This window comes from Columba livia, chromosome 12 (assembly GCF_036013475.1).
Source record: "Columba livia isolate bColLiv1 breed racing homer chromosome 12, bColLiv1.pat.W.v2, whole genome shotgun sequence".
NCBI lineage: Eukaryota > Metazoa > Chordata > Aves > Columbiformes > Columbidae > Columba > Columba livia.
Window position 1 is genome coordinate 9,037,425 of NC_088613.1, and position 26,269 is coordinate 9,063,693.

The 26,269-nt window shown below is 52.1% G+C and overlaps 1 protein-coding gene across 2 annotated transcripts; it reads left to right on the forward strand.

The window, feature by feature from the left end:
* F8 (coagulation factor VIII) lies at positions 1-25,933 on the forward strand. 2 transcript variants are annotated; one of them, XM_065077763.1, is made up of 26 exons: positions 1-405; positions 4,023-4,147; positions 4,448-4,570; positions 5,077-5,289; positions 5,519-5,590; positions 6,056-6,163; positions 8,092-8,313; positions 8,593-8,827; positions 9,895-10,069; positions 11,034-11,127; positions 12,672-12,883; positions 13,187-13,337; positions 13,474-13,683; positions 14,963-17,723; positions 18,033-18,201; positions 18,989-19,195; positions 19,795-20,023; positions 20,120-20,302; positions 20,513-20,629; positions 21,743-21,814; positions 22,115-22,200; positions 22,681-22,836; positions 23,656-23,800; positions 24,666-24,814; positions 25,133-25,309; positions 25,539-25,933. In XM_065077763.1, the coding sequence occupies exons 1-26, from the start codon at positions 257-259 to the stop codon at positions 25,692-25,694; spliced, it is 6,696 nt and encodes a 2,231-aa protein (XP_064933835.1). In that variant the 5' UTR covers positions 1-256; the 3' UTR covers positions 25,695-25,933. The 2 variants fall into 2 exon arrangements, with proteins under 2 accessions (XP_064933835.1, XP_021140640.2); XM_021284965.2 differs by having other exon boundaries at positions 181-405; positions 4,417-4,570.
* The last annotated feature ends 336 nt before the right edge of the window (positions 25,934-26,269 follow it).

Below are 26,269 nucleotides of genomic sequence, written 5' to 3' on the forward strand. Positions count from 1 at the left end.
AGAGGAAGAGAGGGAGAGCCCATTGCTTGCTCGCTCCTCTTTGCACTAACCAGCTTGAGCGATTCCTCTCCTGATGTCTTTGAGAAACTCTCCAGGGCTCTGACTGAGCCTGTGGGTGCTGGCTTGAAATCATCGTCTCCTGTGGATTACGACAGCTGAATGAGAAGATAAAAGCTTTTCTCTTCTCTTTCCTTTCTCATTCCTTCCTTTTCACTTTTCCTCCTGGAGCCAAAGCAGTTCCCAGCCAGCACGCAGGATGCTGGTGGGAGCCCTGCGTGGCCTCTTGTTCCTCTGCCTGCTTGAGGAGGGCATCAGCAAAGTCAGAAGATACTACATTGGAGCAGTGGAAACCACCTGGGACTACATGCATAGCGACCTGCTCTCCGAGCTGCAAGCGCCTGCAGGGTAAAACTCTTTCTATTGCAATTCTAGCAGCCTGCTATGGGTGTTTTCCCACCCTGGCACCGTGGGTTTGGGTCCAGGCAGGTGCATGGGAGCAACATGGCACGGTGGGTGTGCTGAGTTGCCAGTACAGCTGGGAGTGGGTGTCATTAAGTGCAACCCTTGATAACACACAGGTGGAATAAATTTGCAGAGAGAGATGCAGACCTGCTCTGTATTACTGCTCTACGCTGCTTTATCTTAATGCTGCTTGTCTGTGGCTATTGAAATTCTATGTCTAGAGCCAAGAGCTGGTTCTCCAGCCTGTGCTTTCTCTTCTGCTCTGCAACCTGGGAGCTTTGGGGGGTGCGAGGGGAGATGAGGTCCTGTGCCTCCCTGCCTGCTGGCTGCAGTGGGAGGTTGGCTCTGCCCCCTGGCATAACTCAGAGCAGCAAAGGCTCTCCACTGTGTCTGGCCCTGGTAAAACCCAGATGTAGTTATTTATATATTTGTGTACGTTACATTGCTGGGGCTGAATTTTTTCCTTTAGGGAATGAAAATAATTTTTGGTGTTTGGACAATGAATGCTGTTTGTACGCGGTGACGAGAGGGAGGAAGGCATGGTGGTTTTGCCCATGGTGGTTTTTGGAGTAGGAAGGAAAAGTGGCAGTTGCATTGCTCAGGCATCAGGACAGTGTTGTCTGGAAACACAGCTGGCTTGGGCACATGTGGCTGTGAATGGGCTGTTCTGAGCTCAGTGTGGGGAGCAGAACTGGGGGCTACATCCACTGGGGACCAAGACAGACCCTCTGCCCCGCTGCCACATGCCCTTCCCCAGGCTCTGTGCTGGGGTGCTGTCAGCCCATGGTCCCATCTCAGACCCACACTGGCTTGAGCAGCTGTGGTCAGACACTGAAAACCAGACCTCCAGTGATGAGCCAGGTCAGCCTGACTAGCTGTAGTAGTCATTGTATCAGAGTTACTTTGGTTATTTCAGTAGGAAAATGTCATCCAGCAGCCTCTGTTTTACTAATGCCCCCCCACCCTGGTTTTAGTAATGACGCTTTCAGATCCATTAGGCTACAATGGAGGTGAGGTCACTCATGCTGATAATTCAACCCTGTGGCTTTCTATTTTGGCACTGGCTTTAATGATGTGCTCGTGCACTGTCTCTGACCCATGAGTGACTCAGGGACCTGTCTCTGCCTCGGCGACAAGCAGGGAATCAGTGGGCAGTCTGAGGTCACTTGTCCCTCTCTAAAATGGGGAGAGATGACTTTGGCTTTCTCAGAAGGACTTGGAGGCGTGCTCTACCCCAGAGAGGCAGGGCACACCTGGGCAGAGCAGCTCCCAGGGGACCAAGGCTTGATCAGTGTGACTGTTCACAGCTGGATGATGCTCTCTGTTTCCTGGCCCTGCAGCATCAGCCCAGGTGCCCCATGTGGGGGGGGCACAGGGAAACAGCGTGGCCGGGGAGAAGAGGCATGCAGGAGCGAGCCAGGACTGCGTGGCAGGAGCAGAGCTGCTGCCCGAGCTGAGGTGCCTCCAAACTGTGTGTGGGATGTCTTCTGCTTCACCCATTCTCCCTTGTGGTACCAGCATCTCATGGTAGCCCCCAAGGGTGCACCTCCAGGCAGGACCTCCAAACCCCCTGTATGTATCCAATGGTTTCTCTGGAATGTTTGTGGAAAGCTCTGCCAAAGGAATGGGCTACAGCGTATCAGGCCAGACCTGTGTACACCTTCCCCATGATTTCAGTTTCTCTTCCTCCCAAACACAACCCTGCTGGCAGGGTTGGAGCCAGGGGCAGCACATCCTGCAACAGTCCCTGGGATCTCAGCTCTGGCTCAGAGCCGGCAGCCGTGTAGCAGCAGGCATGTTTGAGTGCTCTGGCAGTGCAGGGTGTTTACCTTGGCCATCTCCTGGCTCCCAGAGATAAAGAGATAGTGCAGCTAACAATGCTGATCCAAGGCGCCAGGAACTTCTCTCCCTGCCTTGGCTTCAGCTGCCCTCGGGGTGGGAAGTCCACCAGGTCCCTAAGTGCAGGGGACGGGCCAGAAGCACTTGGATCAGACATCCCTGTGCTGAACTCTGGCTCCTCATCTCCTGCAAAGGACTCTGCTGTGGCAGTGGGACCCGGCACTGAGCCCTGGTGTCACCAAGTCTCCTCCCAGCTGTACCCCTGCATGCCAGCAAAATCCCTCTGGCTCCAGAGGATTTCTGCCTTGTTCATCATGGGATTTTCAGGACCAGACCCTCATATGTCAGGAATGTATTTTCAAAGCTGGACTTTCTGTGAGTTAGTGATTAAGGCACAGCTGACAGTGGACAGCCTGGTGCCAGTGACCCCATGGCACTGACACCTCCCACTGTACGGTCATCCTGGGGAGCAAAGCTTGGTCTGGACCCTCCTGCCATTGAGCCAGGAATGATAGCAGCTCATGAGAAAAGTCAGTTGAATGCATTGGCCCTGCTCACTGGGGCCATGCCTGCTGGAGTCTTCCTGCTGGCCCAAACATGGGGTTATAGCCATAATGGGAAAGGCAGGAGCTGGGCGTGTGGGGGGGTTTTGTGGGCGCCCATCCTGCTCTGCCCCTAGGGAGGGTGAACCCCACTCTCCCCACAGCATCCTCCAGCTGTAGGTGGCCTCCAGCCGGCAGCGTGGGGGAGAGCGTGCATCGCCCTTTCCTAAATTTGAGTCACTCTGTCTCCTTCCTCTTCAAGGAAGAGTCACAAAGGGAACCGCTGCTTGAATGAAGGCTTAGTCAGAGGGTGAGAGTAATCCTACCTGCTTCATCAGAGGGAAGAAAATAACACCTGGCTCTTGGTCCAAACAAAACAAGTCTGGAAGCGGACTGTCTGGTTACTGGAAATGGTCTCAGTCCCAGGGTTGATAAGCCAGCGTCTAAAATCCCTAGAGAAATTCATGGCTTTGTCATCCTGATAAATGTGCTGGATTGCATCTGGAAAATGAATTTGTTAAGCTGCTTACAGATAGAAAGTGTCCAGTGAAGATAAGTGAAGTGTGAAATACGTTTGAGGATCTTTTTTCTTCCTGCTGTGAGGAGTAATTTCTTTAGAGGCTGGCTGTAAATCCCAGTTTGGTCAGAAATGAAGTGAATGTGGGGATGTTGCTCAGACGGCAAAGCAAACTGCCATGACCTGCCATGCAGCCCAACACTGCCTCTTTGCCAGGGGCAGCCGGGGAGGATGCTTGAGTTTATATGTGATGTGTCTGCCATCACACTGCTGTCACAGCACTCCCCGTGCCCTGGGTCTCTGCAGGCGGGGAAGCATGAAGCCAGGCAAGGCACAAGGCAGAAGGCTGGCAGCAATGCCTGCAGCTGTGCCCACTCCCAACTGCAGCTGGGTATGGCGCTGTGCCACCTGCCCTTGTGTCTTCTTCCATCGTGGCTAACACTGTGACATTAATCACAGCCACATTATCATCCATGAGCTGAGCAAAACATTTCCAAACACACCTGGGAGTTGTCAGGAAACTCAAAGGACACAACAGGGTGAGTGATCTCCTGGGCTGGCACAGCACAGGGAAGTTGGCAGGGAGGGGAGGAAGAGGATGGCTGCTGCCCATCCGTGAATGGAGCTGCACCATCAGTCTTGGCTTTTTCTTCCTCCTGCAGCATGTCAGGACACTCCAGCCCCTGGCCCCTCGAGCCTGGTGTCCCTCCCCAGTACAGGAAGGCTGTGTTTGTGGAGTACACCGATGCTTCGTTCACGCAGTCCAAGCCCAAGCCAGCGTGGATGGGTAAGAAGCACCTACAGCGTGGTGAGCCCTAGCTCTCCTTGACGGCAGCCAAACTCATCCTGGGTTGGTTGCTGGCAGCTCCTCAGCCAGGAATGGGGAAGGACCTGGTTAGAATCCCAGTATGGCAGAGCTGCTGGGGATGAAGGGAGCCTTGCTGGTGCCGGAGCAGTCCATGCTGCCATGCTACATGAGGGACAACCGCTAATTTTGCAGGTCGAAAGTCCAGACCCTTCGGAGCCCACGGCTGGGTGTGAGTTGCCTGACCCCAGCTGCCTGACCCTGTTGTGTTCCCCCTTTCAGGTCTCCTGGGCCCCACCATCCGAGCAGAAGTCTATGACACAGTGGTCATCACGTTTAAGAACCTGGCCTCCCGCCCGTACAACCTCCACGCCGTTGGGGTGTCCTACTGGAAGGCGTCAGAGGGTGAGTTGGGCAATAACCAGGTGCTGCAAGTCCTTTGCCAGCACCTCCCACTCTGCTGCCTGCCTGCCAGGAGGGAGCACGTCCCTCCCTGACCATGCTATTCATGTCCCTCTATGAGGACATATGGTCACAGAGATCGCTTAGCCTGAGGAAACAAGAAGACCATGCCCAGCCCAGAAACAAGCCGAGAAGAACAAACAGACCAGAGCAAACCCATATCAGTTATGAAGTAATATATAGGTTAAAACTGAGGCTGGATGCTTAGGGCCAGGAAGACTGTGCCCTCCAGCATCAGGGCAGGTGTTGGGAGCACAGCCCAAAAAGCAAGTCTCCAGCACAGTTCTGTTCACCACCCTGATACCAGCCATTGCCCGTGGGAGTTGGGCTGACCCTGGGGGCTGGGATGGAGAGATGCTGTGCTCTGGGTTGGAGAAAAATGCATTTCTGTAGCCATGGTATGTTGGGGATGAACCTTCAGTAACATCTGGCTGTTCCTTTGGCTTTAGGTGCAGGGTATGAGGATGAGACCAGTCAGCCAGAGAAGGAGGGTGACAGAGTGGATCCGGGAAAGACACACACGTACATCTGGGAAATCCAGCAAAACCAGGGCCCGATGGATGGCGACTCATCATGTCTGACCTACTCCTACTCCTCCAATACTGACAGCGTAAAGGACATCAACTCCGGCTTGATCGGAGCCCTGCTTGTGTGCCGGCCTGGTAAGGACAGAATAGGATGGGGACAGGTCACATGCAATCATGAATCAAAAAGCAGAAAAATCAAAGATGCCTTCCAGAGTTTGAAAAGCGAGGTGTAGCTGGGGTGGGATTGGTTTCCACAGCCTGGCCTTGATTTACCAGTTCTTGGAGGACACAAGGGGAATTCCCTGGGGAGACAGGCATGGTGCTTGCTGACCTTTAAAGAGATCTGTCGTGTGGCATCTTGCAGGGACCTTGGCGAGCAATTGGAATGAGGACACAAAGCAAGATTTTGTGATGCTCTTCGGAGTGTTTGATGAAGGTAACTACCATGTTGACTCATGTTGGACCCTGAATTCAGTCTTGTTTGGGCTGCATGCTTTGGCCGTGGTGTGAGCACAGCTGTTCAGCTCCCAGTCTGCCTCCCAAGGGTCTGAGCCTTGTACAGCCTACCAGCCAATGTGCTCCTGGTCAGTACTTCCACTCCTTCTTCTGTGCCCCAGGTGCAGGGAGCTTGCAGCCCCCCCAGCTCTCCCCATCCATGCCCTGGCCTTGTTCCCATCACACAAGCTAAATCTGTAGGGGAGCAAAGCCCTGTTATGAGCAATGGTCAACCACCACATTCATGCAGAGCTGTGGCCAGGTCTGCTGTGGATTTCCAACAGGCACCACACATCTGACATCACTGGATTTTGGTTTTCATATTGTTTCACCCCAGTGGGAAAGTTTCCTTGTTCTTTGAAATGTTCTCTAGTGAAGAGCTGTCTGTGTCCTCCTTTCTCCACAGGGAAAAGCTGGTACTCTGAGCCTGGCTCCCTGGCAGCTCCTCAGCCCCAGCGTCACAACAGCATGGAGCTGCACACCGTCAATGGCTACATCAATGGCTCGCTGCCTGGTGAGTCCTGGTGCTCCAGGGACAGCGATGGAGAGCATGGGAGGTGCTAGGAACTGTGGAGCAGCCAGGTCTGGAAACTCAAGGTAGCTTGTGAAAGGATGTGAGAAGGGACATCAAGAGGAGTTTCCAAGGACCTGTGAGGCTGTGATCACCCCAGAGGGACTATCACATCTCAACTCCTTGATCTGCGTTGCCCATTTACAGTGGGGCAGAACTTCTTTTCTGACTGTCTGTGTTGCCAAGTGCAGCTGAGCTCCTTGGAGGTCTCCAGGAATAGTACTGGTAGCAAAGAGTTTCATCTCTTGTAACCCTGTGAACAACACTGGAGGTAGCATTGAGGGGAAAATTCAGGTCTCACGAGCCTGGGTCTGACAACACACCTCTGTAGGATTTGGGAAATAGAATAATGGAATCATTTAGGTTAGAAAAGACGCTTAAGATCATTCAGTCCAATGTAAACCTAACACTGCCAAGTCCATCACTAAACTATGTCCCTGAGCACCACATCTATGTGTTTTTTAAAATACCTGCAGGGATGGTGACTCAACTACTTCCCTGGGCAGCCTGTTCCAGTGCTTGATAACTCAGTGAAGAGTTTTTTCCCAGTGTCTGATCTGAACCCCCCTGCCACAACTTGAGGCCATTTCCTCTTGTCCTCTTGCTTGCTGCTTGGGAAAAGAGACCAACACTGATTTTGCTACAACCTCCTGTCAGGTAGTTGTAGAGAGTGATAAGGTCTCTCCTCAGCCTCCTTTTCTCCAGAAAAGCAAAAGAAAAGGCCGTTTGTGGTCTCAGTGAAGACAAAAGTTGACGTTTTCTGATTTTCTTCTGGGAAAAGGTCCAGAGCTGCCTGAGAGCAAAGAAGCTCCAAGGCAAACTGAGAAGCACTGTCAGGAGAGTTATTACCATCAGCAACCTTGGTGAACCACACTGAGAAAGCTCTCACCTGGGTCTGGCTGTTCTCCAATAAAAGGCAAAAGCAAAACTCCTCTGAATTCCCTGTCCTGGTGGATCCATGGAGCTTAATAGCTATGTAGACCTCACGGTCAGCCACTCTGTCTGCACAGTGGCTATCCCCTCGAGAAGGTATCCACCTCCACCCAGCAAGCCCCTGTCTGGCTGTGGGACCTGGCCTGATAGGTGTCTGATGGAGGGGCGGCAATGGAGAGCTGAGGGCCTCTGGACGGAGCCTCCACCCTGTCTCCTTCCAGGCTCTTGGAATCTGTTCCAGTCATCTACTGCACTAAGTGCTGAAAACAAGTGCTTGACTCTGTATTTGACTTTGTTTGGCTTCAGCTTCCAGGAACTTGTTATTCATTTTCCTGCTAGATTACAGAGCCCTTCAGCACACACTAATTTCTCTCCAGGAAAATGTTTTTACAATGCAGTCAAGTCCTCTCGCATTTCCTAAGTACACTGAGCTCTTTGAGTGTCTCCAAGGAAGGAATTTTCTCCAGCCTTCAAATAATCCTGGTGACCCCTCTCTGTCCTTTGTGGGGTACTTCAGCTACTGCTGAGGATGTGATGGACCCTTGCCCAAGATGCAGTATTTCAGTATCAGGCTTGCCGGTGTTATCATTGGACAAATGATTCGCCTTTCCAGTCCTTATTTATAGAGTCAAGGAGCATGTGTATCTCTTTTGGCACTGCATCCCACTGTGAGCCTCTGTCAACATGCCTCCCAAAGTCCCTGCCAAAGTCCACCACTCTGTGAATACAGTCTCATCTCAGGGAGATGGTGTAGCCTGCACCTCTATTTTGCTCAGATACTCCACATTCACGTACAACGTCTCCAGTGTGAAGCCATCACCTTGCGGGACAGGGGACTCTACTCAGCACATGTCAGGCTCCGAGTCCATGACACTAAGAGTGGGGACAAGGGATGGAGATGGTGCTGACTCCTGAGTGCTTTCCTTCTCTCCTGGCAGGTCTCACACTGTGCCTCAAGAAGAAGGTCCACTGGCACGTGATTGGGTTGGGCACTGGGCCAGAAGTCCACTCCATCTTCTTTGAAGCCCACACATTCCTGGTGAGAGGCCACCGACTCAGCAGCCTAGAAATCTCCCCTGCCACGTATCTCACAGCTGAGATTATGCCAGGAACAGCTGGCTGGTTTCGGGTGTTCTGCCAGATACTCTCCCATCAGCAAGGTAACCTTATTCTACAAGAGCTCAGGGGAAAAGAAATTCAGGAGATGGCTTGGGCTCAGGGTTCTGTGCAGTGCTACAGCTCCAAGGCCCCTTCTGCTCCATAGTGTTACGTCCATGTGCAACCTGGTCCATGACCAGGATGGCATAGGTTGACCCATGTGATGGTTCATTTGATGGGGACAGTAGTGGAGAGGACGTGTCCCAGGCAGAGCCTGGGGGAGTGTGTGCTGGTGCTGGCATGTCAGTGTGACCCTTTCTGCCTGATTTGTCTGAACCCAGCTGGCATGGAGGCCATGGTAAAGGTGGATGAGTGTCCAGAGGAGCGCCTGTTGAAGATGGGGATGCTGTCAGATGAGCCAGAGGACATGGATTACCCTGAAGAAGATGAGGAATCTTTTCACATCATCCAAGTGCGGTCTTTTGTTAAAGAGAAGCCTATGACCTGGACTTACTACATTGCAGCTGAGGAAATGGACTGGGACTATGCCCCTGTGAAGCCAGTTTCTCTGGACAGGTGAGACTGGGCAACGTGTGCCCATGAGGCTGCTCCTTGAGGCAGCCCTGCCAGCTCTTCCCCTTTTCCCCAGAAATGTAATTCCCTTCTGCCTAACCTGGACAGTTTTTTTTCTTTCTTATTAACGCTAACAGAATGGATGCAGGACAAGGGGTGGTCTTGGGGAGGCCATGGGAAGGCAGGACCTGGCTTTGCTTCATTTTACCAAATGCCCCACAGAGGCATTTGTCTTTGGGGCATTTGTCTCTCTGTTGCCCATGTCTCCATGGTCAGCCCCTTCTCAGCAGGCAGCAATTCCTGGTGATACTTCTCCTCTAGCCAGGAGGCCCTGTACAGCCAGGTCGTGTGTCCACAGTCCCAAAGTGTGGGTCCCCTTGCCCCACCTGGAAGGACCTGCTCTAGACGGCAGAGGCAATTAACCCCTGCTGCTGCCCCACTTCTTGGAGAGAGAGGTGATGCAAGTGCAGTATCTCAGCAGAACTACCTTAGTCAGCACTGCTCGACAGTAGCACTTGTCACCAGTCCTGATGGCACTGCACTCACACAGGCTGTGTGAGCTGGGGCTGGCTTGATAGTGGGGTCACCGAGTTTTGCCCTGGATGGGGATCCCAGCCAGCGGCCGCTGGAGCGAGGCATGCGGGGCAGGAATTCCCGCTTCAGCCCCCCGCAGGGTGAGCCATAGCACGTGTCCTCTTCAGCTTAGGGCTGGCCTTGCTCCTGGGAAGGAGCTGCATTGATCAAGAAAAAGCAGCTCCTCTGTTGCCTTCTGCCTGCACACTGGGGGTGTTCCCTGATAGAGGACAACCTGCCCTCTCATCTCTCACAGTCACCTCCAAGACAGGATTACTGTGCAATGGAGTTGAAGCTTTCTCCATTAAAGAAGCACTGAATCACTTGAAACGTGATTCCCCAGGACGCACATTGTGATTGCAAGGATGGGTGATCCCACTGTGCACTGGTAGTAGTCCTTGGGCAGCTGTGTGTGTCCTTGGACAATGAAAGGTCTTGCTCAGGTTCTGACAGCATTCCACATGTGGCTGTTTGCTGCTTTTCTGCCTTGTCTGCAGAAACATCACGAGCCTGTTCCTGGAGGCTGGTCCTCAGCGGATCGGTTCAAAGTATAAGAAAGTGATGTTTGTGGAATACGAGGATGCAACCTTTACGAAGCGCAAGGTGTCAAATCAACCGGACAAGGGAATTCTGGGGCCTGTCATTAAGGGAGAGGTTGGAGATCAATTTAAGGTAAGAGAGAGATTGCTTTCCACAAAGAGGGACTGGAAGGGAAAACTTCAAATCTTGATGCTCTTCCTCCTAATAGCTAAGGTAGTGGCTAAGACCTGATATAAGTCCTTGAGGTGCTCTATTATGTTTGGTAATGTCCACAGTTCACCGAAAGGCAGATGTTACTGAAAGCTAAAGCTAAATACTCTTGGTGAGACCAGCAGAGATGCACAGGATATGGCCCCGTTACATTGATTTGACTTCATTGCAGGCATCTTAAGAATTGTGTGAATCAACCGATGACAAAGGGCATCCAGCACCTTCCTCTGAGGCAGGAGTGTCCTCTCGTCCTCTACTCTTCTCCATCTGCCTCCTCTTATCATACAGTATTGGAGACCGTTGCTTGTGTCTCCCCAAGTGCCTCTACTGACCACTTACCTGACTTGTTTGCTCCTAGGAGGAATAGGATGGTGTCCAGGACCTTCATGTTTCTGCTCCCTGCCTTGGGTTCTCTGTGCAGTTTTGGGCATGGAGCTAAAGGTGGCAAAGCCCTGAAAGAGCTATTTAGAGAAATAAATGAAGGGCTTCATGCAGTGAAGTGAGAAGCACTTTGAAGCTGTTGACTGCTGTGCATACTTAGTGTCTTGTTCCTCTGGGGCCTCCTGGATTGGCAGACCTCTTCTGTCTCATATACAAAGAGAGACTGAAGACATCAACTTTCCCTTTAATAAATATGATCTTTTCATGCCCTTTCTAAAATGGGCACCTCCTGGAAAGATGGACAGAGTAGACCTGTAGAGAAATAAATAGTTGTTTCTTCTGAGTCCAGCTTTGTGGTCCCAGACATGTCCGAGTTCCTCCCCATTGGACACTGGCAGGTAGCCACTGCCCAGTGTTCCCTCCCTACGAGGACACTGAGGGCAGCCTCGAGGGCTCACAGCATTCAGAAAGCATTAAACATTCCTGCTGGCTGTCCTCATTTCAGATCGTGTTCAGGAACCTGGCAAGCCGACCGTACAACATCTACCCTCATGGCCTTACCAGCATAAGGCCATACTACACCTTGAAGCCCTCTCAAGGTAAGGCAGACCAGGAGAATTTGGGACATCACTTGGCCACTGCCATTCTTCTGGGCCAGGAGAGCTTCCTGCAGCCTGTTGTAAGACTGGTTGTCCAACCCATCCACCCAGGTGCCTGAACCCTGTATCCCAAATGATGATGATTCTTGGTTCACGTCCCCTTTGATGCCATGTAACCCTGTTTTTAAGGAAAGCCTGGATGATGGCTGGAAGAAGGACCATTATCAACCAGGGAACTGGGACCATGTTGTTGGGTCTCTCCTGGAGGCCTCCACTTTCTGATGAGGCAGGAACCACCCTGGTGATCCTGCCTGTGTTTGCCGGTTTTCTCACAGTCCTCATTCCCTAGGGTCCCCCTGCCCTGCTTTAAGATAGCAGGGGGGCTCATTATGATTTGGACTTTGCCTCTCACAGCTTCATGGTCTTTGCTGTGGGGCTGTTGAGTTACCAGCTCTCTTTCCCAGAATTGCTTTCGTCCCTTGCTGGTATGGTCCCAGGATCATGGCTTGTGCAAGGCCATCCCACATCCTACAAGGGCAAAATCATGCCACATCTCTCTCCCCTCTTTCCCTCTGCTCTTTTGGGTGCATCATAACGATGGGAGCAATTACAAATGCCGGAGAAAAGCTCCTCTGCTGCAGGAGAGGTGGCAAAACCAGGATGGCAGTTGCTAAGGAGTTCAGCAAGCTAGGTCAGCTTTGTGACCTGTTACTACTTAAACTAAGGTTTTCCTTCAGGAGAGTCAAAAGGGCAAAGCAGCCCATCGTCTGGCAGTTCTAAAGGAGCCAAGTGACACAAGGGAGCTGGGAGTCCTGTCCCTGCCCCTCTGTCAACATTCCCCAGCCAGACATGGCTCACCAGCTTTGCCAGCAATTCAGCTCTGTGAAAGCGGACAGGTCATGGTCCTGCAGCCACAGGGATGATGCTTTTTAGGAAAGTATAAATAAAAAGAGCTATTCCTACCCTGACTGACACATGAGCTTTGCAAACTGTGCTCTTACAGCAGCTCAGCTGGGCACTTGGAGCAGGGAAATGTCTTGTCCTAAAGCTATGTCATTGCAAGATCCTGCTGAATGCTTAGGGGATTTAATTGCATTTGAGTTTTCCTTTGGTTCCTTCCAGATCTCCTCCTTGGTTTTCTCACGGTCTAGCTGTATTTCCTTTAAAACTTCTTTCCTTGCTTTGTTTTTCACCCATTTCATCCCAGCTCTCCACCTTCACCTGCAAACTTCTCTAGGCAGCCCGGACGCAGCTGAGACTGGGCAAATTTTCCAGTTTGCAGGACTTCCAAGGGCTTTCAAAATTAAGCATATGCTTCTCCATCCTCACTGGTCCCAGAGGCTCTTTTTGTCCAGATCAACTTTACATGAAAACAGGTGCTAGCAGCCAGTGTGCCATCTCAGGGCAAGCATGGGTTTGGGTAGTTTTCTATGCAACTTGTATGGTCAGAAAAGTTCCTTTCTGAGCTCTTTTAAAAAGTGGGCTCACCCTTGGCAGGAGCATCCCAGACCTAACTGATCTGCCCTTGGCCTCTATGTTGCCAGGTAAGGACGTGAAGGACATTCCTATCCCTCCTGGCCAGTCATTCACCTACAACTGGAGCATCACCATTGAGGATGGACCAACCCAAGCAGATCCTCGCTGCCTCACCCGTTTCTACTACAGCTCCATCGACCCAGTCCGAGACACAGCCTCAGGCCTGATAGGTCCCCTCTTGATCTGCTTTAAGAAGACCATGGATCAGAGGGGAAATCAGGTGGGTCTTTCCTTTGTCGCCTCAACTGCCAGGCTGAAAGGCTGGAGTAATAGCTGTGGGTGAAATATTTGGGTAAAACCAAATTTGTCTGTCCTGTTCTCTTCAACCGTACCATCAGTCCCACTGCCCCTGCCTTCCCCATCCTCCTGTGCATGCTCCCTTGTCTCTAAGCCTGGACACTAACTCCTGTGAAATAGCAATAAACTGTTCCCCATGCATCCAGGCTAGGACCTGACAGCTACTCTGGGTGCGAGGGACACTACGATCAGAGCAGGAATAATGGCTTCCCTCTCCACCTTCCAGATAATGTCAGACAACATGAGGTTGGTGCTGTTTTCGGTCTTCGACGAGAACCGCAGCTGGTACCTGGAGGAGAACATCAGGAGGTTCTGCACTGACGCAGCCCATGTGGATACCCAGGACCCCCAGTTTTATGCCTCCAACTTGATGCACAGTGAGTGCTTGGCAAGGGGCTCCCTGCAAAGCCCTGGCAGACACAGGCTCAGCCCTGCCCCGGGGAACATGCGGTAGCTCAGCAGCCATGGGAGAATCAGGTTATGATGAAATATGTCACCCCTGCTCTCTTCCAGCTATTAATGGCTTTGCGTTTGACAACCTCCAGTCAAAACTCTGCCTGCATGATGTTGTGTACTGGTATGTCCTGAGCGTTGGGGCCCAAACAGATTTCCTCTCCGTCTTCTTCTCTGGAAACACATTCAAGCGCAACATGGTTTTTGAGGACGTGCTTACCCTTTTCCCGTTTTCTGGAGAAACGGTCTTCATGAGTTTGGAAAAGCCAGGTTGGTAACGTGGGCTATTCTATAAACCTTGGCATCACAGGAGAGATAAGCGAGTACCTCCAGCCAGGTTTCTGGTACCCGGTCATGTTTGGGCAGCCATGAGAGCAAAGGGATGCACAACCTGCTGGCAAAGCAAAGTGAGAGGCAAAAATTAAATCCTTTTAAAACTTAAAGAAATTAAATTACTGTATTTTACTTCATAAACAGTGTGCGTTAAGGTCACACATGCTGCCAAGCCAGCAAGCTGGTTGCAGTAACGCGAGCCCCTTGCATCTGTGTCCTTGGCTCCAAGCTCAGAGGTCAAGGAGAGCAGCAGTGCTGTCCCTGCTGTGGGATCAGCCACAGGTCATGGCACCCCATTTATCTCCGTGCATTTGCAAAGACAGAAATTGCAGCTGTGGAGAAGCCTTATGAAGGATTTGCTTCAAAGTTTGGTCTTATTTCCCCTCTCTCAGCGTTTTTTCCTTAGCATCTGCAGAAGCGGTGCTGTTAACCATTTCCTCACTCACAGAGGAAACACAGGATTTCCCATGTGATTGCAAACAGTGATATGATGGTCACAGATGCTGCACCTTGAGCCAAGCTGACAGGGTTTCTAGATACCCCAGGAAGTTTTCTAAAACCCAGCCAAACAGTGTATCTGTTTGAGCTCTGCATTTTTGCCTCCGATGGGAAGCAGGAGAGCAGCTCAGCCGACAGGTCTCTCCAGTGTCAGACCCCTGTTATTACACACCTCCTCACCCACTCGTGGTGCCTGGAGAAGAGGCACTCGCTGCAGGGAGCAGACGCGTTGGCTGGGGATGTGAGCAAGAGGCAGCCTTTGCATTTCTTTCTCCTCACGTGGGAGAGACATGACGAGAGTGTCTGGGAGAGAGGTGTATTTGACAGCACCAGCATGTCTTTGGGGGTGGATTATGGTGATTACTCTCCTGCTGGCAATAATCCTGGAGGCTCTGTGGGTTCTCCGTGCATTACCTGTTCTCACCAAGCTATTGTTGGAGTCTCACAGGTGTGTGTAGCTCACTAAGCTCTGCAGGAAACACTGGCCCTGCTGATGGTGCTTCTCAGGACCAGCTCTGATGTTGCCAGCAACCCTGATATCTTGTGAGTCCAGCTGTAAGGTACCCTAGGGATTATGAGAACATGAAATCACTACCATGAATCAGAGGCTGCCTGAAAACACAGGCTGTACTAGCAAGGGAGCAGCATGGGCATGGCAGCTCTTCTGATTTCCCATTGTGATGGGCTGATGGTGTCCTCTTGTCCTCTCTTGAGACAGGTGTCTGGACACTGGGGTGCTTGAATCCTGATTTCAGAGACCGAGGGATGCGTGCCAAGTTTACAGTCTCACAGTGCCAGTATGAGCAATACTCTGATGGGGAAGATTATGTGAATTACGAGGAGGAGGATGGTGCCTTTGACTTCCAACCCCGGGGCTTCTCTAAAAGAAAGAGATGGCGCAGGCCATGTGTGAATGAGCAACTGAACAACATCACCTCTTCAAGAAATGAGACAAAGAATCCAAGATTGTGTTTGACAGAACCCAGACGTGGGGCCCTCCCGAACAATGGCAGGATTTATGATCCCAATTCCAATGACCCATCAACACTTTCAGGAACAATCCCACATCCATCTGATATTTCCGTGTCTTCTCTGCCGGAGACAAACTATGAGCTAGTCTACTATGAATCCTTCCTGGAAGATGAAGAAGAATTGTCAAGAAACATCAGCCAGGATGAAAGGTTTGGAGTTCTCCCACCTGGAGAACACTTGGTGAGTGTCAGTGGAAGGGTCCATGGTATTGTGAGCTCAGAAGAAGGTCAGCAACGGCTGCATCAAGCCACACCAGCTCCAGAAAATGCTCTGGCAAGAAAGAAGGTGACAAAAATCTCAGAGGTTCAGGAGCCAGTAAAAAGGACAATGGTTCAGTCTGGTGGTACATTAGAGATCCTGGAAGCAGAACCTCAGAAGACTACTACTCATGCAACAAGCTTATGGGACTCAATTGCTTCTGCTTCTAGCAAAGCTCCTCTTCAACAGAACAGGAGCTCATTTCACCAGAATGACCTGGAGCACAGTCTGGGACTTCAAGAGACGTCTTCACGGGGTTCTGAGGACAAGTTGCTAAGAGGGGCTGATAAAATATCCTTAAATCTATATGAGTCAAAGGAGACAATCAATGCAGAACCCACTTTAAGTACTGATCACAGCTCTTCCTTCACACTGGAGAATCCTTCTGCATCTTCAGATGAGACAGAAGACAACAGGACTTCTCATGGTGTGGTTCACAGTCACACCAGAGAAAGCAATTATTCATCAAATGAGCTAGATGCTAGGCTGGAAAAAAGACCTTACGAAGTGATTTCACAAGGTTTTTATGAATCTTTTGAAGGGAAAAATGTTTCTTTTTCAGACCTGGGAGCCAGCAAACCTGTACAAGAACAAAACCTCACAGATGAAAGTAACTCCTTACCTGCAAAAAGTGACACAGAACAAGAAGCCCGTGAGCTTGCCAAAGGAACAAGCCTTCTAGAAACCACTTTTTCACACACCAATGACCTTGAGCCTTCCAGCTATGTAGTGACAGAAGAGAGGGATGAGTTAGTCATGGAGGCAGTGTTTCAGGATGCTACAGCTGCTAAGGAATTGTCAGAGATGGACAGTCTTGCCCTTTCTGAATCAAACATCATAGCCAACGACACAAGGCCATTCCCAAATGCTTTCTTAAACAGCCCTGAGCAGTTTCTGAGACACAGGGCTTCGGTCCCGAGTGTGAGCAGCCCCAACGGGAGGCCTCGACAAGCCAGGTCACTGGAGAGCAAAGGCTTGATGAATGGTCTGGGTCTTCCCAACACCACTTGGGCTGGCAGCAGGGACCTCCTCTCTGAGGGTTACAGAGCTGAGCAGAATCTGGCCAGTCAGACTGCTGAGACAGCAGTGAATAAGAAAACCCCAAAGGCATGTGGACCTCATTCCCCTTTTTGCAGTGCTCACTTCAAAAAGAGGTCCCTGATATCAAGCAACACTTTGGCTTTGCAAAGCCTGGAAGAAAAATCAAATATGGTTGAGGAAAGATTGCCCCCAGGCAGGGATGCTCCACAGGCTCTGCCTGGAGGTGGTGCTGATGAGGTGCATCCTGAGGGGAGGCCAAGCAGAGATGGGGCTGTGTGGAGCAGCAGTGAGGGGGTTCAGCACAGCGGACGCTCCTTCCCCACACAGGGAGCACTGGAGAGCGAGGTGCCGATGGCAGCAAGCAGCTCAGAAACGGAGGCTGCTGTTGCGACTGAGGACCTGGCCTCAAACTGGGAACCAGTCTCCCTGGGGGCAGTAGGACATGCAGGGGGCTTACAGAGCCCAGCTCTGGCTGAGCTGCAGCCGGGCAGGGGTGCTGTCTTGGGGGCTTCTGGGAGCATGCAAGGTCAGGGGAGAAGCCAGATGGAGGAGGAGACAAACTCTGTGGAGCAGGCGGGTCAGTTCAGTCCTCAGCCTCAGCAGCTCAAGGCCGATGCCACAGAGGACTATGTGCCTGAGAGCACATATGAGCAAAGCCCAGAAGAAATCCCTATGCAACCAGCCTCCAAAGAGAACTACTCCCTGTCTCCAAGCAGTCCTGCTCACAACCACAGCACTACTGAAAAACCAGCCAAATACGTGCAAGCCAGTCCAGATGGACGGCAGATGCTCAGTGGTGGAGATGTCCTCAGAGAAATGGGGAAGAGAGAGGGCCAGGGCCTAGGAGAGCCCAAGGAGTATGAGGAAAGCAACAGCACAGCTGGGAAGAGGAACCATGCCCCAGGACATATGGAGAGACCGTCCCTGAACAACAACACCCATGCCAGCCCCTTGAAGCCAAAGGCTGACAGGCCGGACTATGATGACTACGGTGGCACAGAGCAGTCCATGGAGGATTTTGACATCTACGAGGATGAGGAGCAAGACCCGCGCTCCTTCCAGGGGGCAGTACGGCAATACTTCATTGCAGCGGTGGAGGTGATGTGGGAATACAGGAACCAGAGACCCCAGCACTTCCTAAAAGCCACGTAAGTGTGACTGTCCCTCATGTATTCCTCCTGCACTGTATGGCATGGCTTGATGTGTGAACTGGCATGTCCTGGCAGGCAAGATCACAGGTCCGTGACTGTATGACACAGCAAAGCAGCCCGGGGGAAGGTTCTCCCAACACCTACCCTACATCTGGGGAGCTTTGTAACTCCAGCAACCTCAGGCTTCCTTGCAAGTGGGTCAGGGATGCTCTAGGCTCTGCATCACCCCTGCCCTGCAGCAGGTCTGCTATGGCTGCCCTCCCTATGAGACAGTATCACCAACTTGCTTAACTTTCCTCACCCCAGTAGGGACCCCTGGAGCGACAGGAGGAAGCCTTTCCGGCAGTACCGCAAGGTGGTTTTCCGAGAGTACCTAGACGATTCCTTCACGCAGCCGCTGCTGCGGGGAGAGCTGGACGAGCATTTGGGCATCCTTGGGCCGTACATCAGGGCAGAAGTTGAGGATGTCATCATGGTGAGTTGAAAATTCCTATCTCCTATAAAACCTGAAATCCAGACAGAATGCTGAGGTGAGCCTGCAGCCTCTGGGATGCCTGTGGGTTCATCTTCAGGGCTCAGGAGCAGGAGCTGCCCTGTTGGCACCCTGCATGGCACGCAGATGGCACCAGACTGGGAGGCAAGAGCCACCATTTAGAGGGACCTCAGTGGCTGGAAGAATGGGCCAGCAGGAACCTCAGTGTTCAGATGCAAAGCCTTGGACCTGAGACAGACCCAACCGCTGTAACAGCACAGCCCGAGCATCTCCTGGGCTCTGTGGGAAACCTTTTGGGTGAAGAGATTGTATAAAGGGTAATGAGCTAAGCAGGGTTAAGTACAGCTGCTTTGGGATCTCTACATGAGGGCAGGCTTGGGCTTCCCTCACCACCAAAGGTCCTTCAGCACCCACCTGAGGAAGAGGTGACAGGCTCTTCACCAGCCTCAGGACTCATATACCTGGAGAAGTTGCCCAGTTTTCACTGAAATCTTCACCAGGACGGATTCAGCATATTTGGGCTCCTGAGTGTAGCTGATCTTACTCCCACTGAGCAAGGAGAGAGCCTCATCCTGCCGACAGGGTCAGGATGCACTTTCTACTGGGGATCACACTTGCATAACCACAGCTTGTGGCCACTGCTTAGGGCTCGGCTGGAGGTCTGGGCACCAGGAACATTGCTGGATCTAACCCTATGGTCCAGGGCACTCTCAGCGCTGCACTGAGCACCCTCCCACACTCCCTTTGCTTTGCTTTCCCTCTGATGCAGGTTACATTCAAGAACCTGGCCTCACGGCCCTTCTCCTTCCACTCCACACTGCAAGCCTATGAGGAGATGCAGGGTGCAATGCAGGGTGGAGAGCTGGTGCAGCCCGGTGAGCTCCGAAAGTACTCCTGGAAAGTCCTGCCCCAGATGGCACCCACCACACAGGAGTTTGACTGCAAGGCCTGGGCTTATTTCTCCAACGTGGATCTGGTAGGTGGGAGCCTGCTCTGGAAGCATCTCAGGAAGGAGAGACAGACAGCATGCCTGAGTCCTGACTGTGAGGTCAAGACTTCTCCTATGGTGCTGTGCTGAAAGCAGCCCGTGGCTGTGTAGATTCTCAGGTGTCTAATGCGGTGATGAATGCATGCTAGTGCCCTCTCCTCTCTTCTCCTCTCCTCCTCTTGTTCCCTTAACTGGGTTTTTCCCTCTTTTCCCAGTTGTACCAGCTTATGAGACTTGCAGGGAAATAGCATTCTATAGTCTCCTACCCATCTTCCAAATCTGGCTGACTTTGTCCCATAGATTCCAGTGTTAGTGGGGTAGGGGCTGTTGGACAGACAGACACCACTTCTCTTGAAAGCATGTACAAACAATTACTGAGCAGCCTTTCATAGCTAGGGGCAGACTGGGCATTACTCAGTGAACCCAGTATGTCCTTCCCACCCTGCACACACTATGCCCTGTGCACGAGTGGGAGCTGGGCCAGGGATGCAGAGAGAGCCACGACTTTCCTGATTGCTGTGCTGTTTGTGTGTGCCAGTGCTGCCTCACCCTCTGAAGCAAACCCTTCTTTCCCTGCTCCCTGGCAGGAGAAGGACCTGCACTCAGGCCTCATTGGGCCACTGATCATCTGTCGCCGTGGGGTGCTGAGCTTCATTTTCAGGCGGCAGCTGGCCGTGCAGGAGTTCTCCCTGCTCTTCACCATCTTTGACGAGACCAAAAGCTGGTACTTCCAGGAGAACATGGAGAGGAACTGCCGCCCTCCCTGCCGCATCCAGCAGGACAACCCTGACTTTAAGGGAAACCATTCCTTCCATGGTGAGGACCCTTGCTCTTGCCCTTTCCATCCCGCAGTCTATACTGAGATGGAAAACCCTGGAGCCTTGAGTCACTCATGACCGCTGCCTTCCCCAGCCATCAACGGCTACGTGAGTGACACGCTGCCTGGACTGGTGATGGCTCAGCAACAACAGGTCCGATGGCACCTCCTGAACATGGGCAGCACTGAGGATATCCACTCCGTCCACTTTCATGGGCAGCTGTTCAGCGTCAGGACTAGCCAGGAGTATCGCATGGGAGTCTACAACCTTTATCCCGGTGAGATGTAGCACAGGCACTGCACATCCCAGCTGCCAGAGGTTCATGTCCATGCCCATGCCCATCAGGATGTGCCAAGCCTGCAGGGGCATGGCAAGGAGGGCGAATGGACCTGGAAGAGTGTGGCTCTGTGCTTGCACAGCGCTTGGTGTTGTGGCATCCCATTACAGCCAGTAACTGCCCTCTGGTCTGCTCTCCACTCATGGCCAGGTGTCTTCAGGACGGTGGAGATGTGGCCCTCTCATGCCGGGATCTGGCGGGTAGAGTGCAAAGTGGGAGAGCACCAGCAAGCTGGGATGAGCGCTCTTTTCCTTGTGTACAACCTGAGTGAGTGATCCTCTTTGTGTCCTGGGCCACTTGCTGCCATGGCCACAGCCAGCACGTTTTTGAGCTCCCTTCCCCAGGGTTCTCAGCATTTCCCCTGAGGTGGCCCAAGTTGGGTCTTCTGGGTTTTCACTCTGAAAGAAAGTCACAACTTCAGCCCTTGCCACCATATACATCCCAGCAGAGAGCACAGAGTCAGGGACATGGTTGGGGTGAAGGCTGTGAGACCAGCTTCATTTGCCTGCAAATATTTGCTCCCAGAGCTCTTCTTTTCCCAAACTGAGGATCCCTGGGACCTCATGTAAAATGCACTTACCCCAGCAACTGCATGCACCTGCTGGTGCTTGCCTGCACTGTTGGGAAGGTATAGTGCTTGACTGCCTGACCACCTGTCAAGAGGTAAACTGAGGCACAGAGTGATGGCAGGAGGCAGTGAGTGACACTGTCTGACTACAGGCTGCTCTGATAGAAACAGCCCCAGAACAACACTTTTCTACCTCACCATAAGTACGCACTGGGGTGCTTAAGATTTCAAATTTGCATTTTCCCCAGAAGCATTTGCCATGTAGTGGAGATGCCAAGACATGAAAAGTCACTAAAATAATGGTTACTCTAAGAGACAAACAGCCCTGTGCTCAGCAGACCAGAAGAGAGCCACAGAGGAACAGGGGTGTCAGGCAGATTTTCCTTTAGCAATCTGGTATTTGTTTTTAAAATACGCTGCCAAGCAATGAAAAGGCCCAGGAGCAAGACATGGGTATAAGGAAGAGATGCTTGTCAGCATTGCTGGGGGATCAGGACATGGGAATGAAAGGTTGGGGACTCAGGGACAGGAGTTTGGCAAGAGGCTGCTGTGGCTGATGCTGGAAACTCTCTGCTGCTGAGATTGGGGTTGGGAGCAGGAACTTCCAGCACTCCTAAAATTCAGGGATGGATGTGGAAGCATCTGAAACCCACCATTTGGTGCGAGACAAACAAGCCCGTGGGCTCTTGAAGGCTTGAGACAAGGTCCCTGAGCATGGAGGTTGCTACCCAGCCTAGGCTTTTCCTTCAAAAGCCTTGTTATCTAATTAACTCTCCCTGGTTTTTACGCTTCTTCTCACTGTTTGACTGCAGACTGCCGAAACGCCCTTGGCCTGGCCTCGGGCCACATTGCAGACTCTCAGATCACTGCGTCGGGGCAGTATGGTGAGTAGGGGTTGTCGCTGTGTGAGGAAGGAAGGTGAGCCTGGGGCAGCTCCATGCTTGCCTGCCCAAGGCTCTGCTACACCGTGTCCCTGGCATGGTCCTTCCTCCATCCATGCACACCTATGTCAGTGTCCCACTCAGGACCTGTAGGTATCTTCTCGCATGTCTGGCCCATCATGTCAATGCTCTGCCACCACGTACATGACTACTCAGGCACCATCCTGCAGATGAACTCACCACCTTGGGTTGGGCAGCACCAGGGACCAGCAGCAGCCTCATATCTGTGTGCTCTCCTTGCAGGGCAGTGGGCTCCTCACCTGGCCAGGCTGGACAACACTGGCTCTATCAATGCTTGGAGCACCAACCGCAACAATGCCTGGATCCAGGTAAGAGGGGCCACATGGCTGGAAGCACCACTGGGGCATTGCAAGGGCACGCGCGTGGCTGCTGAGCTGTGCAGAAGGACCCACATGGCTGTCCACTGTTTCCCCAGCTACATCCTGCTATTTCCCCTGCTTCTCCTCTGGGAGGTGAGCTCTGAGACCCTGATAGCAGTTGGTCTGGCCCCAGATCCATCCTCAGTGCACCCATCATTCAGAGGAGTCACTTGATGGTCTGGCTGCAGCATTGGATTGTGCAAAAGTCCCCCAAAGACCAAGAGAGAACAGCTCACCTCTCCAAACAGCTCTCCCCTGCCCTCTCCCAGATGTTGGGTGATTTGTGCCCTTATGAACAACTATTTTAACTGCTTCCATAGCCTGTGCTCAGTTACAGCATGAGGAAGCAAGTTACAGGGGTTCATAGTGCATTCCCTGAACATGGTTTGGGTTTTCTGTCAGAAATGAATTCCTGATTTTCATTCTCAGGTGGACCTTTTGCATGTCATGATTATTCACGGCATAAAAACCCAAGGAGCCCGACAAAAGTTCTCCAGCCTTTACACCTCCCAGTTTGTTGTCTTCTACAGCCTTGATGGGCAAAGGTGGAGGAAATACAAGGGGAATGCCACCAGCACCCAGATGGTAAGGCAAATGGTTCTTGAGGAGCATGTCTTCCCAGAATGGAGTATCTTGGGGTGACATGGACCAGGGAGCTCTGTACACAAGGCAGAGACCTCCTGAGCCCCCGAGGTATTTCATTAGGGCAGGAACAGTGAACTTTCACTGCCAGGATGACTGAATCGCAGATCACAGATCCACAAGGGACTTGTGTCCATCTGTCTCATTTTAAAGTGACTGAGCTATTTCTTTCCACAACCCTAGGTGGCTGAGAGATCCACCACTTAATGTTACATTGCATGTTACTTAGACCTGGGCATAAGATTTTGTCTGAATATCTTTCTTGACCCCAAAGGCGAATTTTGACTTTCTAAAAACATTGTGCAGATGCAGGTGATTTGGAGGACCTCTACTCATTAGAAAAAAATCCCACAACCTAAATATGCATAAGCTGATCATTCCAGCTGGAGAAGAAAAGTATCCAGAAAAGCCTCCACCATTTACACTAGCTGTGGTCAAAACTTTTCCCAGGTTCAAAAGTCCCAGGAGTGACTTTTTTCTTCTTTTTCTCCCCTTTGTTTGCTGAAAATATAAAAACATGTTGATTTGCAAGGACCCTAAGTTTCTCCTCCTCCAGTTTCTCAGTGGTTCACACCAATTTGGCTCATTCATACTTCTTTGGTCTGAATCACTTCTCAAACAATTTCCCTGAGCTGCCTCTCCCTTGTAAGGATAGTGATAAGATACAGAAGTGACAGACAGAAATCTTCTCCCCACTAATCCTTATCCTGTCTTGCTCTCTTTCCACTGGTACAACAATCCTTTTTCTCCCTTTCCCTGCAGCTGTTCTTTGCAAATGTGGATGCAACTGGAGTGAAAGAAAATCGCTTCAACCCTCCGATCATAGCCCGGTACATCCGCATTAACCCTACTCACTACAGCATTCGGACCACGCTGCGCATGGAGCTCATCGGCTGCGATCTGAACAGTATGTCCCAACTCTGGGTACCAAGCACCCAAGTCGGGACCTGATCCGGTGGGGTCCTGAGTGCCAGTTCCATGTGTTTCAGGACACTCCAGGCAGTTGTGGAGGGGGAGGGAGGAGGCTGGAGATGGTATTGAGATGTTGGGGGAACAAAGCTGGAAAATCTCATTATGGTCTCATAAATAGCAATACCAGAGGGAGAGCATGGGCCCAGCTCTCACCACCACTTTTTCCTGAACCACCAGAAGCCTCCAGCAGCAGCTAAGCTGATAGCTGGGGAGCTGCTGCCTCAGTCTGGGGGAGCAGGGAAAAAGCAGAGACAGACACTATTGGCTTTTCCTCTGGTTTTGCCACTCCTAGGCAAGACTACTCTGGCTGACTGTGTGACTGGGGGCAGTGGTGCTCTGGGATCCTTTCTTTGGCTTCGCACATCAGCAGGATGGACTGTCCAGCAGCTACAAGCAGCAGCGGCTGTGCTGTCACCCCATGCCACAAGCCTGCCAGCCAGCTCTGAGGCAGTTGTGCACGTGCACATCTGATCATAGCGTGTGCAGGGTGGCTCCCTGCCAGGTATTTGTGTCCTTCCCCTGGAGACAGGTTCTCCTTATGTCCTGGCAGTTGCACAAATTCATCACATTCCTACTAGATGAAATCTCCAGGGAGAAAAGAAGGTGGGACTAGCGGTAGGTGTAGTTAGGCAATCCCCAGCCAGAGCCATGCTGCGCACAGCAGTGCAGGGACCATGACACTGCAGCAAGGTGCAGGAGAACCCATAAGCAGGCAAAGTGGCTGGAGCAGTGAGCGGCCAGAAGGCGTCTTGGTGATGGGTCTGCTCCCCCCTCTGACACACATCACTCTTCTCTTCCAGGCTGCTCCATGCCCTTAGGAATGGAGGACAGAGGGATCCCTGACCAGCGCATCTCCGCATCCTCTTACAGCACTAGTGTCTTCTCCAGCTGGTCACCCTCCCACGCACGCCTGAACCTGCAAGGGAGGACCAACGCATGGAGGCCAAAGGTAGCCCAGGCAAAGAGTTGCCCAGGCAGGCAGTTGGGGCATGGGCAGGCAGGTGGGATCCCAGAAGGCAGGCTGGTGCTTGCAGCCTCCCCTAGCCAGGGCTGCGTGGGGAGCGTGTACAGCCATGTGCATCGTGCAAGCTGCCTGCAGACAAGCAGGAGAATTGTCGCACTGATTTAGCATTCAGCAGCTCCAAACAGAGGCCTGGCAGGTCAGTTGTGGCCCAGGACTATGTGCAGGGCTAACTTGGCTTTGGCTGCAATGATCTTGTCTTTCTCATTGCTGCTGAAGGGTTGAAGGTAGTCTGTCCTTCCCCAGAGCAACAGCCCCAGCGAGTGGTTGCAGGTGGACTTCGAAATAACCAAGAAAGTGACTGCAATCATAACCCAAGGTGCCAAAGCTGTCTTCACCCACATGTTTGTGAAGGAGTTTGCTGTCTCCAGCAGCCAGAACGGTGTGGACTGGAGCCCGGTCCTGCAGGATGGCAAGGAGAAGGTAGGCAGAGCTGCTCCATGGCCAGAGGCAGCCCATGGACACCCCCTGGGCAGCAAGAACAGCCCTTGACAGCAAACATGCTCACAGGAGTTTTTGCAAGAGCCGTGAGCCAGGCTGTGCTTTGTCTTCCCTAAAGCATTCCCAAGTGGTGGGTTGGTTGTGTCCTCAAGTCATGGGCTCACTATACCAGCAGAGGAGAGCACACCCCTGACTTCTCTCTCTTCTCCAGACTTTCAAGGCAAACCAAGACCACACCAGCACAGTGATGAACACCCTGGAGCCACCCCTCTTTGCCCGCTATGTGAGGATACACCCCCGCCAGTGGCACAACCACATTGCCCTGCGGATAGAGTTCCTTGGCTGTGACACTCAGCAGGAGTACTGATAGCTGCAGGGCCAGACACGAGCAGCGCCGGACAAGGACCCATGTCCAACCAGTTAATGAACTGTCACCAGGGCCACAGCCAGCCCTGGAGGACCCTGGCCATCCCTGCTGCCAGGGAGGAGAAGGCTTGCAGAGCTATCGTGATGGCTGGCTCATTATCAGCCTCTTCCTGTCCCTCATCTACCAGATGCCATATAGTCAGAAGTAATGCTGAAGAATTAAACAGTAATTTTCCAATATCTCTCTGCACTTTCTCCTCTGCTCCAACCTTGGAGTCCCTGGGGGCTCAGTCAGCAGTATCAGCAGCTAGTAATTAATTAGCCTTGGAGCTTCTCAGCTTGGTTTTGCATGTACTGCCATGCCCAGGCAGAGCCCTGGAGGGGGAGGAAGCAGCAAAGATAAGGGCTGGGGGAGGAGGCCCTGCTCCAGGCCCCAGCATCCATTTCACAATCTGTGGGGACTGGTGGCTCCAGGGAGGCAGTGCTTGCTCAACCTGACCCAGCACTGTGCTTTGGGCCTCCACTTTTAGCCTGGAGAAAAGGAGGCTGAGGGGAGACCTTATCACTGTCTACAGC